Below are 16,403 nucleotides of genomic sequence, written 5' to 3'. Positions count from 1 at the left end.
TGTGTGGAATTGTCATATTCACATAACTTAATCTGATTAAGTTTATTTACTTAATAATTAGGCAACGGGCATCCTTACTTCTTTTTTTTACAGTGTAAAAAGCAGGACTATAGTTAGTTAAAATTAAAACCATATATCAATTGTTACATGAAATGAAATAAGCAGAAACTAAAATAAAATAAAAAATGCTACAGTTGCCAAATGAATATTTCTCATTTTTATTTAGTTTACTTGGACCTTACTTGGAAATGAATACATATTTTTTAAAAAGTGACAAAAAACATGCAACAAAATTGCAAAAACTTTAACTAAACTGAAAATACAACAATAAAAACGAAAAAATATATATATAATAGTATGTCATTGACGCTAAAATAACTGCTGTGAGGCGCCAAAAACCAAACTAGACTCACTGTAAAAAATATGTTCAATAAGTTATGACAACATGTTTTTACATTGTTTTAACTCATCAAAATAAGTGAAGAAATGTTCAACTTTTTAAATTAGTTATACAAGATGTAACTCATTTTTTTAAAGTCAGTTTAACATAATTTAAGTTGAAATAACTTAAACATCCAAGTCGATTGTACTGCAAAAGTTTACAGCGCTGAGGGCTTAATGGACTTAAATGGCATAACCGTTTTTTTTATTAAAATGTACATTAAGAAAATTTTATTTATAATCTCCACATTTCAATGAGAAAAAAAGAAAGGATGATATGCTTAAATGGCATGTTTTACCCCAAATCCCCCCCCCCCTCTTTTGATAGGGCAAATCAAAGGTCATCACTGGCCAACTAGGGCATCTCTGGCTTAAACGGTTCACAAGCTTTCCTCGATTAAAGAATACCCTGAAGAGCGGCGTTCACATGACCTGACACACATCTGCTTCTTAAAATCAGCATCATTCTCCTCGAGCTGCAGGTGGAGCTGAACACTATTTGAAATACGTCAATATGTTACTTGACCGTGTCTAATTCAGATAATGGATGAAGACAAAGACTCATTAGAGAGTGTCGTACCATCTGCTTTAATCTACTACTGATAAACTTCACTGCTGACCAGGAACTAGTAGTAAACAGTGTCAACTTTTTAACTTTTAAGTTGAGTAATTTAGCCAGTGTCAAAATTGTTTAGCTACCAATAAGAGCACTATAAACATGCAACATAATTCCATAGATAACATGAAACAAATCCATGTGCACTGCAAAAAAAAAGAAAAAAAGAAAACACAGAAAAAAGAAAAGAATTCATTCTTTTACAAATGTTTAAACATCCCTTAATTTATATACATTAGCATGAGAAGCAAAATTACATATTTAATCAGGTGTTTTGAAAAATGTATAAAAATGAAGTGAGTTTATGTTTAATGCCAACGGGGTAAGAAAAATAAACTTATTTTTTAATTTAGGCCCAGTTCCACAGACAGGGTTTAGCCAGGATTAGGCTTTCGTTCACATTGAAGTAGCTTTTATAAACGTACCTTAGAAAAAAACATCACTGATGTGGATCTTGAGACAAAACAATGACATATTTTAAGATATGCTTTCAGTTAAAACAGCTCAAACATTTTAGTCTGGGATGATTTAAAGCAGCACTGGGTAACTTTTGCTCTCGGGGTCCCCCTACAGTTGGGAAAAAATAATGTCCTCAACTACTGTCGTAAGCTGTCATCCTACAGCAGGGGATGCCATCGCGCGTGCATTTGTTGGCATGACAGCCCTGATAGCCCTGAACTAGGGATGCGCGGGTCGTCTCATAACCCGCGGACCCTGTATGCCTATTTAATGGTCGCGGGTGCGCGGCGGGTTGTAAAAATATATACAGTGGTGCGGTGCGGGCCAAATAACTTCACAAAAGTGGCGCCGCGGGTCGGTGCAGCACTAACAGTTCCCCTGAACACTGCAGGAGGAGTTCACATGCTGATGTTCTTCTGGCGTCGCGTGTGAAATGTCTTCATCACAGGTACAGTCAGTGGCATGGGTTTTATTTTTTTCAAACGCCAAATAATCGCGATGCTCACGTTTACAAGCCAGCGTCATTATAGTAGTCTATTGGTTAGCGTTTTACAGAATCTATATGATACTTCAGTTCAATGTTTGAGTGGTCGGTAATCACCGTAACAAGCCTGACAGCATCGGTCGGGCGCGCCTCCTTCAGCTCACGCCGACGAGCAAACGCTGGTCACATGTTGATCCTCGTCCGGCCTTTAATCCCATCACTTTTTCGTTTCCTCTTATTGCTTTCCTCCAACAAAACCTTTTCTTCTTTTTGTCTGAGCTGCTTCGGTCATGACTATATTATCCGACGAACAAAGTTGGGCTCGCACGTCCGAATGTAAGGAAGTGTGTGTGTTGGTGGAAGTGACGTATACGCCGTAAAGCAGTCGAATTTTGTAGTTCTTTTTGTTCTCGGGTTACTACCCGAAACCCGAAGTTTAAAAGTAAAAGTACTTTAAAGCCTTGGCTGTGAAACCAGGGGTTCAATTAACTCAAATAAAAGTTGAGTAAACTTAAATGCTTAAACAAAAAAACTTTGTCATTTTCCTTCTTAAGTAAATATACATTAATTTAAGAATGATTAGTTATTTTTTACTGGAAAACAAGAAAAAAATACTGAGTAAGAAAATAAGGTTTTATCAAGAAAGTTAGGAAAGCAAATTTTGAGTTCATTTTGAGTTCATTGAAATTAAAAATGTCATTTAATACAATGAATATTTTGGCGAAACAACAACCTTTATTGAAATATTATTAAAAAATTTGTGAGCATATTGGGTAATTGTGTGTTTTATTTCTGATGATGCAGTGAAACATGCCGAATCTGTCACGGGAATAAAGGCAGAGGATTCAAAAGCAAGTGCAAACTCGTTTATTATAACAATGCAAGAAGAAAGAGAGTCAGAGTTCAATGGGGTGATGGTGACGTCAGCACTGGTAGCGCAGGATCCCAATGGGCAGACCCGATCCCAGGTCCGTGCAATGGTGAGTGAAGAACGCTGCAGAGTGACGAAATCCCGTGTGTGACGAAGTCCTGTGTGTGTGTGTCGATGTCCTGAGTGTGTGTGTGGTGAACCCTCAGCAGAGGGGAAGGCAAGATCCACAGAAGGCAGAGCGGGTCAGAGATCTGCCAGGAAATCCTTGAGGGCAGAGAAGAGCGATCCTCTGGAAAGCAAGCAGAGCGATCCTCCGAGACAAACAAGCAAAGTCCAAAACTCAGGCAACGCCAACGATCCTGCTGGAGAGAGAGAGAGAATGCCAAACACAACCACACACACCAACACAGGGAACGAAAACAACGATCTGACAAACACAAGACGCTAGACAATGGGTATAAGTAGACCCAGGAAACAAGTGGCAGCTGGTGCTGTAATCAGCGGGGAAATAATCAGCTGCCACGCCCACCACCACACACATGCACCAACACTCACGTACCACATAACACAGTGCAGGGCGAACAGGTGAATTCATGAACCGTGACAGTACCCCTCCCCCTAAGAGCGCCTCTTGGCGCTCTCAGGAGGACCTACCTGTCGATTGAAATCATCGATAAGAGAGTGATCCAGAATGTCCCTAGCAGGAACCCAACTTCTCTCCTCCGGACCGTAACCTTCCCAGTCCACCAAATACTGAAATCCGCGTCCCCTCCGTCTCGAGTCCAGGATACGATTAACCGAATATGTTGGTTCCCCATCTACAAGACGCGGCGGTGGAGGAACCGGGACCGGCGGATTAATAGGTGAATGAAACACAGGTTTTAATTTGGAAACATGGAATACGGAATGGATCCTCCTGTACACTGGAGGGAGTTTGAGGCGGACTGCCACCGGATTAATGATCTTGGTGACAGTGAACGGGCCAATAAATTTGGGAGCTAACTTATTGCTAACGGCGCGGATCGGAATATTCTTGGTAGAAAGCCACACTTTTTGGCCTACGACGTAAACGGGTGGCTTCGACCGGTGGCGATCGGCCTTAGCCTTGGTGCGTGCTCCCACTTGGAGCAGAGTCTCGCGGGCTCTGGTCCATGTGCGACGGCACCTCTGGACGAAGGCGTGAGCGGAGGGGACCGCGACTTCGGATTCCAGACTGGGAAAAATAGGTGGCTGGTACCCTATACTAGCTTCAAACGGAGTGAGGCCCGTGGATGACACTGGTAACGAATTGTGTGCGTACTCCACCATAGAGAGTTGTTGGCTCCAGGAGGAAGGATTCTTGGCAACCATACATCGTAACACTCTCTCAAGATCCTGATTGGCTCGCTCCGTCTGCCCATTGCTCTGGGGATGGAAACCCGAAGACAGACTAACCGTCGCCCCCAGCAATCTACAAAACTCACGCCAGAATTTGGACACAAATTGGGGCCCCCTGTCAGAGACCACATCTATCGGGAGGCCATGTAAGCGAAAGACATGGTCTATGACAGCCACCGCTGTCTCCTTGGCAGAAGGTAATTTGGCCAAGGGGATAAAATGAGTTGCCTTCGAGAACCGGTCCACGACGGTTAAAACCACCGTCTTGCCCTGGGAGGGTGGGAGGGCGGTTACAAAATCTAGCGCTATGTGGGACCAGGGTCTCGAAGGAACAGACAGCGGTTGGAGTAACCCATCTGGAGGGCGATTGGAAGTCTTACCTGTGGCACAGACCGAACAAGCCAAAACAAAATCTCGGATGTCACGAGCCATAGTTGGCCACCAGAACCGTTGCTTGACCAAAAAACTGGTGCGATTAGCTCCTGGATGGCATGCTACGTTAGAACAATGACCCCAACGGATGACGTCTGAACGTAGCCCCTCTGGCACAAATAAACGACTCGGTGGCCCACCGGGCGGAGGCGTTACCCCTTCTAAGGCCGCTTGGACCTTCGACTCGATCTCCCATGTGAGTGTGGAAACAATGATGTTCTCCGGTAAAATACACTCGGGAGTAGACGGGCGTTCGGAACGGTCAAAAACACGAGACAACGCGTCGGGCTTGATGTTTTTCGAACCCGGCCGGTATGAAAGCGAAAAATCGAAGCGACCGAAAAATAGGGCCCACCGAGCCTGCCTAGAGTTAAGCCTTTTAGCAGTTCTGATATATTCCAAATTCTTGTGATCGGTCCAGACTATAAAAGGCACCCCTGACCCTTCTAACCAGTGACGCCATTCTTCCAACGCGACCTTTACTGCCAACAACTCTCTATTACCAATGTCATAATTGCGTTCGGCCGGCGATAGACGATGAGAAAGAAACGCGCATGGGTGCATCTTGTCATCCGAGGAAGAACGCTGGGAAAGAACCGCTCCTATCCCCACCTCTGACGCGTCGACCTCTACCACGAACTGACGTGATGGATCAGGGGTAATCAGGATGGGAGCCGAAACGAAGCGGCTCTTCAGGTTGGAAAATGCCGCCTCGGCAGCATTAGACCACCTGAACGCAGTCTTGGGAGAGGTCAAGGCAGTCAGAGGTGCGGCTAGTTGGCTGAAATTGCGAATGAAACGCCGGTAGAAGTTGGCGAACCCCAGAAACCGCTGTAGGGCCTTACGGGAATCTGGACTTGGCCACTCTACCACAGCCTTAACCTTATCGGGATCCATGCGTATTCCCTCGGACGAGATGATGTAACCTAGGAAAGGAACAGACTGTGCATGAAAATCGCATTTCTCCGCCTTGACAAAAAGCCCATTCACTAGCAACCTCTGGAGCACTCGTCTGACGTGCTGAACGTGTTCCTGGAGAGACGACGAAAATATCAGTATGTCGTCCAGGTAGACATAAATGAACTGATCTACCATGTCTCTCAGCACGTCATTGACGAGTGCTTGGAAAACGGCAGGGGAGTTGGACAGCCCGAAGGGCATGACCAAGTATTCAAAATGGCCCCTAGGGGTGTTAAACGCAGTCTTCCATTCATCCCCCTCTCTTATGCGAACCAAATGATAAGCATTACGTAAATCCAATTTCGTGAAAAACGATGCTCCCTGCAACCTCTCGAAGGCTGAAGACATTAACGGCAAAGGGTAGGTATTCTTTACCGTAATGTTGTTCAGCCCTCGGTAATCAATGCAAGGTCGCAGAGAACCATCCTTCTTACCAACGAAAAAGAACCCCGCCCCCGCTGGAGAAGAAGATTGACGAATGAACCCAGCTGCTAGTGAATCAGAAATGTATTTCTCCATGGCCTCCCTCTCAGGAATCGAGAGAGAGTATAACTTGCCCTTAGGCGGAGACGTACCTGGCAGTAAATCTATAGCACAGTCGTAGGGACGGTGCGGAGGTAGAGAGGCAGCTCGGGACTTACTGAACACTTCCTTCAGATCGAGGTACTCAGCGGGCACGTTAGACAAATTCACCGGCTCCTCCTGTAAAACAACACTAGAAACAGACGAACAGGCAGAGACAAGACAAGAGGCATAACACTCCTTACTCCATGCCAGGATCGCACTCCTACCCCAATCCACCTGCGGGCAGTGCTTCACCAACCAGGGGTGACCCAACACCACCGGAGTCTGAGGTGAGTCCATAGCAAACAGGGATATTCCCTCGGAGTGATTCCCGGATGTGATGAGGCGTAACGGTTCCGTGCGGTGGGTGATGCGGGGTAAATCTTGACCGTTGAGTGCGTTGACATGGATGGGGTTGGTGAGAGGTGTGAGTGTTATCCCCAGCTGGTGAGCAAGTTGAGAGTCAATGAAATTTCCCTCGGCCCCCGAGTCCAACAGCGCTTGGCAGCGATGAGATCGGGTTGCCCATTGGAGTGTCACCGGGAGGAGAGTTGATGAGGAGGCATTCTTCCTGGAGATCCCGCCCGATAGTAGCCTCCTACTTACTACCGGGCTCGATCTTTTACCGGGCATTCCTTGAGAAAGTGACCGTTGCCACCACAGTACATACAAAGCCTCTGGGACCTCCGGCGTTCTCTCTCCTCTCGGGAGAGCCGGGCTCCACCCACCTGCATGGGTTCGTGATGGCAATCCGGACTGACCGTGTCGCCGCCGATCGCCAGTGGACGTTCCTGCCGACTCTGGACTCTGGACCGTAGAACTCTTGACTCCGCACGATGAAGACGAGCATCCACTCGTAAGGCCAGGTCGATGAGCCCCTCTAGGGTCTTAGGCAGGTCCAGCGCGTAAATCTCCGCCTGGACACGGTCAGCCAACCCATGCAGGAACATGTCCCACTGCGCCTCCTCGTTCCAGTTGCATTCGGCAGCGAGTGTTCGGAATTCGATGGAGTAGTCCGAGACGGATCCGGCCCCTTGGCGAAGATCAGCCAGCACGCGAGCGGCCTCTCGTCCGCTCACCGCCCGGTCGAACACTCGCCGCATCTCCTCTTGAAGGTCTTGGAACGAGGCACAGCATGGTAATTGATTCTCCCACGCCGCCGTACCCCACTGGGCCGCCCGTCCAGTGAGTAATGTGAGTACGAAGGCCACTTTGGACGCTTCGGACTCAAAGGTGATAGGCTGCAGTGAGAAGAACAGTGAACACTTCGTCAGAAATGGTCTGCAGAAATTAGGCTCACCGGAATAGGGCTCTGGAGTGGGTAGTCGTGGTTCGCGGGGCCGTTCCCCGGAGGATGGAGTGGGAGGAGTAGGCGGCGTGGGTGGCGCAGCGGGCATGTGTGATTGTTGTAGTTGTTGGGTGAGCCCGGACACCTGCGCTACCAATGCTTGAATAGCCCGACCAGTCGCGGCCATCTGCTCCTCCTGTTGATCCATGCGGGTGACGCATCGGGAAACGAATTCAGATAATCCTGGTGCACTCGCTGAATCCATACTTGGGTCAGATCGTTCTGTCACGGGAATAAAGGCAGAGGATTCAAAAGCAAGTGCAAACTCGTTTATTATAACAATGCAAGAAGAAAGAGAGTCAGAGTTCAATGGGGTGATGGTGACGTCAGCACTGGTAGCGCAGGATCCCAATGGGCAGACCCGATCCCAGGTCCGTGCAATGGTGAGTGAAGAACGCTGCAGAGTGACGAAATCCCGTGTGTGACGAAGTCCTGTGTGTGTGTGTCGATGTCCTGAGTGTGTGTGTGGTGAACCCTCAGCAGAGGGGAAGGCAAGATCCACAGAAGGCAGAGCGGGTCAGAGATCTGCCAGGAAATCCTTGAGGGCAGAGAAGAGCGATCCTCTGGAAAGCAAGCAGAGCGATCCTCCGAGACAAACAAGCAAAGTCCAAAACTCAGGCAACGCCAACGATCCTGCTGGAGAGAGAGAGAGAATGCCAAACACAACCACACACACCAACACAGGGAACGAAAACAACGATCTGACAAACACAAGACGCTAGACAATGGGTATAAGTAGACCCAGGAAACAAGTGGCAGCTGGTCCTGTAATCAGCGGGGAAATAATCAGCTGCCACGCCCACCACCACACACATGCACCAACACTCACGTACCACATAACACAGTGCAGGGCGAACAGGTGAATTCATGAACCGTGACAGAATCGTGCTATTTTCATGATTTATTAAATTTTTTATGTGGTTCAAGATACAATAATATTTTAATAAGAGTTTATATCTATTAAACCAATTTCCTTCATTGTACCAGCTTAAATTTTTTATTTTAAATCAACTCAAAATTTGAAGGCAACCAGGTTACTTACTTTTTTAAGTTAAACCAACAATATTTTTTTACAATCATACATGTGATGATCTTCTTGTAGACACAAGCAACAGCTCGAGAACAAAGCGTAACCTCAGAGGACCTGAAGATTATCAGCAATCTGCCTAAATCATGACTCGACTGGAACCGGCCCTCCAGCGCTCAGAAAGTCGCTCAGTGATAGAAACGCCGGAGAGCAGGAGAGGAAGCGCCAACACCAGCAGAAGAGGAAGCGTTAGCATGAGCAGGAGAGAGAGTGTCAGCCAACACACAGGTGAGATTTAACGCCATGTTATAATCACCGTAATTACTAGAGGACAAACCTTGGTGTTCTACTTAGAGCTGTTCACAGACAAAACCACAATACATTAAGTAACAGTCGTTATGCAAATGACTGATTAATAAACGCCTCATTTATTTAATGGGACATTGGATGTATTCATCTCTGTGCTGGCGACATTAAACTGCAATCAGAGCTGGGTAATAACAGATTATTTATAATCTGGATTACATAATCAGATTCCAAAAAAATGAAATACACTCAAAAAAAGATACGTTGGGTTTAGTTAATTTTTTTATGTCAATAGGTTCCACATAACTAGGTTATGTTGCATTTAATTAACATTGTTTATTTCAGTAAACATACATTTTTTAATGTAAGGTTAATTCAATTCCATTTAGTTGAATCAGGTTAACATTCTTAATTTAGTCAAAAACTATTAAATTAATTTATTCTAAAATGAATATAAAACAAAAAAGTAATCCAGTTTACAAATTTACAAATGTAATCTAACAAGTAAATATTTTACAAAATCTTATTGGCTAGTTAGAAGATGGTTTTGTTACATCCATGGCATGTTTAATTGTTAATAGCAGGTCCTCACTCCAAGCACATCTACACTTCACCACAATAGTATCCTCTAAAAACTTTTAAATACCAACATAACAGAACATTAAACATTAAAAAGTCTCTCCATTTTCTCATCATGTTGAAAATGCATAAAATAGTATTTTTTTAAACATTTACTCTCCGAATTGAGTCCCTTTGCAAAGCATGATAGGGATTGAAAGTCCTGTTTGTTTATTTTGTTATAAATAAAACATCAAAGTATGTCAAAGAGTAACGGTTTTATGTCAATATAACATGAAACAATTACATTTGAACCAGAAACCTGATCTAATGGTCTTAAATCAAGATGGATTGCTTGAATAAAGTGAACAGCCTCATACAATATTTTTTTTAGTGTACTTATAATTAGATTTTATTATAAATTTTTAAAAATACTTATTCTGTAATGTAATATTCATATAATCCCAAACGGACTCGATGATGGTGAGATCAGATCTCCGTGCGGATCAAACAGCTGTTCTCAGACTCCTTCTGCATACACAAATCTCACTGGAATGGATTATTACAATTAATGGCAAAATAAATGTTTGAAAATGTAAACTGATATTACCTACTGACACACTATTGCTAAATATATAAATAACTGGCTTAAAAACATTTTTGGGGGGGTTAAAATACTAACGTGCCTAAGTGTCAATGCCTTATCGTCCTTAAACAGAGACTAGAAGAGAAACAGAACAAAGTGGTGGACGTGCCATTTTTAAGAGAGCCAATCGCTTCCTATCACGAGACCGGGAACAAGAAGATGGCAGTCCTCCTGCTCCCTTGCGCCACTTCGAGAGAGGCCACCCTCTTCCGGCCAACCACAGCCCTGAGCGCAAAGCCGCCATCCCCTACCGAACCCGTGACCTGGGCCTCCCGTCCTATAGGAGGCGCTCTGACAATCTCAGTGATGAGGCGATGAGCGGCCTCTCCCCTCAGCGACACATGTCCTATTCAAATTTTAGACGTGGAGACAGCCAATCTCGCTCAAGCCCTCGTTCCTGCAGCCCGAGATCTACCAACGTTTCGCCACAACGGCGCGGCGAATCGCGCAGTTCATCCCATCGCCGAGGTTCGCACGGCCATCGCACGTCCTCACAGCAGGCTTCTGGGAAATGCACTCCGTCACGAAGACGCGATTCGGTAGTCACACGCACCACATCCCCCACGCGCAGCTCAGGTACCAATAAATATGCAGACTCCTTTAGCCCCGCCCACAAAAGAACCCCCTCCCAGAGCTCTTATGGGCACAGCTTGGATTCGGAAAAGCTGTATAAGAATCTCAAGTCAATCGCGAGTTCGGCAGAGTCAGACGCCTCCGAAGAAAGGAACAGCTGGTCAAAAAGTTTACACTCTGATATGGAAATCGACGGCGATTATAACGAACGCAACCACAGCGGTCACAGCAGTCGAAAGAGTGGAGGCCGCAATACTGGCTACAACAGCAGGGATTTCTCTCCAAATGGCGGGAATTGTGAAGTAATTAGAAATAGTGGTTATAATAGTCGCAACAGCAGAAACAGTGGTTTTAACAGCGCTGGTACCTCAACACCTTATCGAGATTACAATGAACATGGTACTCTAAAAAACAGCACTTCGAAAAATAAAAATCGCAGGAATGGCGTATACCCAGACAAGCCGTCCAGATCTGATTCGCGTCAATCACTAAGCCCCACCCACTCCCAGCGAAGCCACTCCCACTCCCCGCTAAGCCCCGCCTCACCTGCATCAACACCGAATATCTCCCAATCAAGACGGAGTCGCAATCAGGTGCCTACTCCTGATGTGCCCAAATCCCAAGCCTTAATTGCAGAGACGGACAAGCCGGTCACTGATCGGAGCAGAAGCAACATCAGGCGGGGATTGGAGGCGCTGATTCTTTCAGAGAACACCAGGTCTTCCAGCCAACCAGCAGTGCCAGAGATGACCATTGAGGACTATGTGATCATTGCAGACATTCCCAAATCGAAGCTGTACCCTGAGGAAGAAGAAGCAATGATAGTGAGGAGGAGACCCCAGAGTCGGAGCCCGCGCAGAGACAATCAACACAGGTCAGAGATTTAAAGAGAGAGGAAGCGCGATAACACTTTCTCACTGACATGGTGCCGGTGCTGAGGCCAGATTAAATGTCTAATATCACCCCCATCCCAAGCATTTCCACTGGGGAAAAAAAGTAATGGACGTCACATTACAAGCGAAGTTCTGTATGAATTAAAATAAAATTTAAAAATATATTTAAAGGCACACTATGTGGTTTTCGCCGCTAGAGGTCGCCTATTCGAAACGAAGCGTTTAGCTTGATTCCCCTTCACAGCTGGTGGAAAAGGGACTCGGTAGTAATGGGAAGTTCGGTTCTTTTCCGCGAACCGGTTCTTTAGGATAATTCATTTCAAAGAACCGGTTAAAAAAAAACGGATCACCGGTTCTTTTACGTCCTTACGTAATGACGTCATTTCTATTCTCCCGGCGGATGAAAATACATTAAAACACATTCAAATGAAGTATTTGTAATCAAAACTTAGTACAGTAATAATTATTATTGTCATCATCATCATCGTAGATACGTTTTTTTCATTTATGTGTTGCAAAAGCACTTAATACAGCCACTGTCGTGCAAACACTGATGTTTTACACAGATTAAATAAACTTTGACATAACCAAGAATCAAACATGTCCGAAATAAACGGTTCTCGATTCTATACTGGTGATCCGAGAACCGCTGCAACCCGCTCCTGACTCGAGAACCGCTGTATCAGTGTGTGTGTGTGTGTGTGTGTGTGTGCTGAGCTGCAAACTGCTGCAAGCTGAATATGTAACTTAGTATGATATCGAACCTACTGTTTTGATTACATTTTAAAATGTGTATCGACTTAGAAATTAAATAAGAAAAAAGCTGTTCCTGAAAATATCATGCATTATTGATAAAACAAATAAATGTTTATTTGACCGTTTTACAATCCATTGTGTTTCCAAACTTTAAAATAATACAGTGATAAGACAGCTTTATGCGATGATGTTTCCAAACGTGATTTGTTTTATACACTTAAAACCTGCATTTCGTTCCTCCGAACAAATAACACGCATGCTCAGATCATCGGCTCATCGGTTCTCAGTATCAAACGTGTCTGAAAGAAACGGTTTTCGATTCTGTACTGCTGATCCGAGAACCTGACATTCAGTTACACGTGCGTGCTCAGTATCGGCTGCTCATGAGTTCTCATCAGTTCTCTGAGCAAAACATGTCTCAGTTCAATGAACTGTTGGAGTTACAACATATAATTCGAGATATTAGTTTATTTCTAGTCGGAGGGACTGTCACTCATGTCAGAAAGTTAGTAACTATAGAAACTTGTGGGACAGTGCTGATTTGAGACGTGAACCGTTTAGAACGATTCAGTCGGATTTGGTGAACTGGTTCGACCGGTACACTAAAAGGATCCGGTTAAAAAGAACGTTTGGATTCGCGAACCGGACACGCGAACCGGACATGCATGGACACGCTCTGTGTCCTGGTTAAAATAGCTGATTTCTCTGGATTTAAACATTCATGGAAACATTTGGGATCATTTAAGTAAACAAGTCGACAAAATATGTAACATTGTTCTAGTGGTTTTGGGATATTTTAATCCAAAAAGCTTACATATTGTGCCTTTAATTAAGTAATAATATTTAAAAATAATCCCCCCCCAAAAAAATTCCAGTCAAAACATTTTTCACCGCAAAATATCTTCAGAAGACCCCTAGCACCCGCTTTAGGCCCCCTGTGGGTCTGCAAACCCCTTCATTGCATCGTCTTTCAACTCTCAAGCCAGTTAAAATACGGACTGGTTCTGAGAAAGCACCAGCACCATTCACCAGTGGCAAAGGGGCATGAGTGAGTGAGTAAGAGACAGACAGAGAGAAACCTTGTCAGTAAAATCATCTCCTTTCTGTGGTTAAAGCTACGGGGATAGGAGATATGGCGATGAGCATGAGGTTTCAGAAGAGCGAGGCAGAGGAAGAGAAAGAGAGAGAGGAAGAGACCGCAGAGAGAAAGACCGGAGACGTCTAGACAAAGAAATGGGGGGGTCATCGAAGACCAACAGCACTACATCAGGCCATTCACAGGTGTTGAAGTTTATAAAGTTTCACTCCCTTTTCTCAATTTACTGTCTTCTCTCAGCATTACACTTGTATGTGCAATGTGCAAAAAGAAAACCCCCCAAAGACTTACATTTTAAAAAGCATCTGAGACATATTTATGAATAGAATATGCTATTATAGAAATGTTGGTGTGGGCTGGCATGTAGCAAAGCAACCACACAGAACCTAAAAACTGCATAGCAACGCGTTAAAAAAAACACCTAGAACACCTAAGCAAACACATATGCCCTGCCAACACCAAGACAATGACTATTTTATAAAATAAATAAATCATATACATAGATATGCTGAATATCTCTCTGAATATGTTCTCAGAGGTCCAGTAAAAAAGCAGAGAAAATTAGGATGGTAAATGGAGGACACAAAGGTCCAGAACATCCCCCTCAGATGCAGGTAAACAACGCTATTCACCAACACTGAGGTATTCAGTTTCCAGTGCAGAAGCAGGTGTTTTTGCTCGCAGGACGGAAGAAAGCACACTTTTGAGCTGCTAGACAGGATTGACGTTATATTTAGCGCAAGATATATATGTTTTAGTGAAGTTATGAGAGGATTGAAGAGTAATTTATGCTGAGAGAAGCTGTACAGTTTAGTGTTGATGTGTCAAACCGCGAGCTGCTTCGCGGAAGCTTGAGGTCACATGACCAACTGTTAGAGCTGCTTGTCTAGTCACGCAAAGATAATTTAACGTGTTTGTATTTATATAATAATTGTAAAAGCCATACTTAGGTGCGGAAACTATTTAAATTAGCGCGAATTTGTATTTATTTAGATTTAACTAGAAATGCGCAATTTGATGTCACAATTTACTAGCTAGAATTGAGCAACTAAACCAAGTTTCTTCCCTTTTTCATGCCCACAACCGGATACCCATGTCGGTAAGTCGTTCAAAATGTTTGTAACGGTGAAGTGAGTGAACTGTGCACGCGCGCGCGCACACTTGATTGTCTCGTGCTCCGGCTTACTGTGCTCTGGAATGTCGCAGATTTGCTGTGGAAATATTCATACTGTAACTGTAGTTGATGTCGAGTCGATTATTTATTGAATTGCTTATGCATTCTCCTGTTTTAACGCAACCGATTCTGTTTACTATAAGCTTGACCTTCTGAACTGTAAAAAGGGATGGATGTATTTGTTGGATGAAGATGAAGAGGTAAGGATACAGCTTTCTTTCTTAGAACTGAACTTGATCGAAATTGCATCATGACCCATCTGTCTATGTGACTTCCTATTTTAACCCATTTCCTATTTCTTCCCCTTAATGTTTAATTGTTTTATAGTTTTATGATATTGTATTAATTAAGAGACTAGGATATTATTTGTACTTTTAAAAAAAATGCCACTCGAAAGAAATTTGTGATTAAAAATAATGGGGGAAAAAGAACGAAATAGTGCTCATGACCTAAGATATAGTTCCTTTCATGTATACCTAAAATATTAATGTTGAAAAACTTAAGGGAGATTTTGCTCTGTTTGTGTTAATGCATAGATGTGTTTATTTGCAGTGGAGGAAGCACTGGTTTGTGATCACTGATTCAGAACTGAGATACTATAGAGACTCTGAAGCTGAAGAGGTGAGCATTTGCCATGCCATTAGATTATTGACTAAGGACTGCACGGATATTGCATGAGGAAATAAATGTAAACATGGTCAAATATGTAAACGGCACTGGGCGTACTATATTTTTAGTATCTGAAAGCATGTTAAGACTATGCATGGCATATAATTCATAATAATAATAATAACTCTTTGTTTTCACTTTGATAGAGAGATGAGGCAGATGGTGATATTTATTTACGTCACTGTCTGCGAGTGGAGGAATTTGATGCCGACAAAAACTACGGACTTCAATTGCATGTGAGAACTTGTCACAAACAGACAACAAATCATGAAAAATTAAGAGTATTCCTAAAGTGTCCTGATCCTCTCTGATTGGTCTGCAGATGCGCGATGGACTGGTGACCCTATCAGCGATGACCTCCAGGATCAGGAGGAACTGGATTGACACGCTGAGGAGGAGACTCTCCTTCAGGGATTCGGCTGAAAGCACACAGTATGATCAAACTGGGGGGGAACGTGCAGAGACTCAATTAGGGGTGAATTTCATGAAAAGAGAGGTTTTTTTTTTAAGATAAGACAATAAATACTATATTTAGTATTTCATTCAGGGGTGTCATTTTCATGACAATTAAGCATATGTTATAATTTACAAAGGTTTTTGCTACAATGTCTTAAATATATACAAATTGTTATAAAAATATAGCTGCAAGCAGCAATTATCGGGGTTTAATTGCTGTAAGGCCTTTACTCACATATGCTTTAAAAGGTATTCCGTTTTATTTAGCAAGCCCGTAACCATGTAGATCACAAAGGGAAAAGACCACCTATAGCCAAAACCGTCAATTTACTAAGGAAATATACATTTGAACATTACATTTGTTATCATTAAAACCTAGGAATAGTTTGCAAAAGTTTTTGAAATAATCTTCAATATTTAACGAACGGTTCAACTGACAGCAGCAGTCCTACCATAAAGTATGAATGTTCTGGGCATTTGCAAACAAATTGTTAATAAATTGGTATAAACTTTACGCACCTGAAAAACGTGAAGGTGCCCCCAGGTGGCCGATTTTGTTTCTAATCTCTCACAGGCCTCTAGAGTTTCATTCCAATCGCCCTCCATTAGTCTGACAGCCACTCGAACTTCAATGGTCTACGGTGATCTTGTTTTTTTTTTTTTTCTTCTGAGTTTTTATAGATAATCACGGCACCTT

At 43.6% G+C, this 16,403-nt stretch overlaps 1 protein-coding gene across 2 annotated transcripts in view; it reads left to right on the top strand.

Annotated features, from left to right (window-relative positions):
* Window positions 1-16,403, top strand: part of triobpa (TRIO and F-actin binding protein a) — a 31,065-nt gene that overhangs the window by 1,144 nt on the left and 13,518 nt on the right. The window contains exons 2-9 of one of the 2 annotated variants that reach the window (XM_067442596.1): window positions 8,655-8,867; window positions 10,162-11,536; window positions 13,427-13,592; window positions 13,944-14,021; window positions 14,749-14,781; window positions 15,134-15,202; window positions 15,397-15,486; window positions 15,573-15,682. In XM_067442596.1, the coding sequence (XP_067298697.1) occupies window positions 8,726-8,867; window positions 10,162-11,536; window positions 13,427-13,592; window positions 13,944-14,021; window positions 14,749-14,781; window positions 15,134-15,202; window positions 15,397-15,486; window positions 15,573-15,682 (2,063 nt within the window). In that variant the 5' untranslated portion in view covers window positions 8,655-8,725. Of the gene's footprint in view, window positions 1-8,654; window positions 8,868-10,161; window positions 11,537-13,426; window positions 13,593-13,943; window positions 14,022-14,724; window positions 14,782-15,133; window positions 15,203-15,396; window positions 15,487-15,572; window positions 15,683-16,403 lie in introns of both variants that reach the window. The other variant, XM_067442594.1, reaches the window with a different exon arrangement.

This window comes from Pseudorasbora parva, chromosome 4 (assembly GCF_024679245.1).
Source record: "Pseudorasbora parva isolate DD20220531a chromosome 4, ASM2467924v1, whole genome shotgun sequence".
Classification (NCBI taxonomy): Eukaryota; Metazoa; Chordata; class Actinopteri; order Cypriniformes; family Gobionidae; genus Pseudorasbora; species Pseudorasbora parva.
Note: the sequence above shows the minus strand (reverse complement) of the source record. Positions and strands in the feature narration are given on the sequence as shown.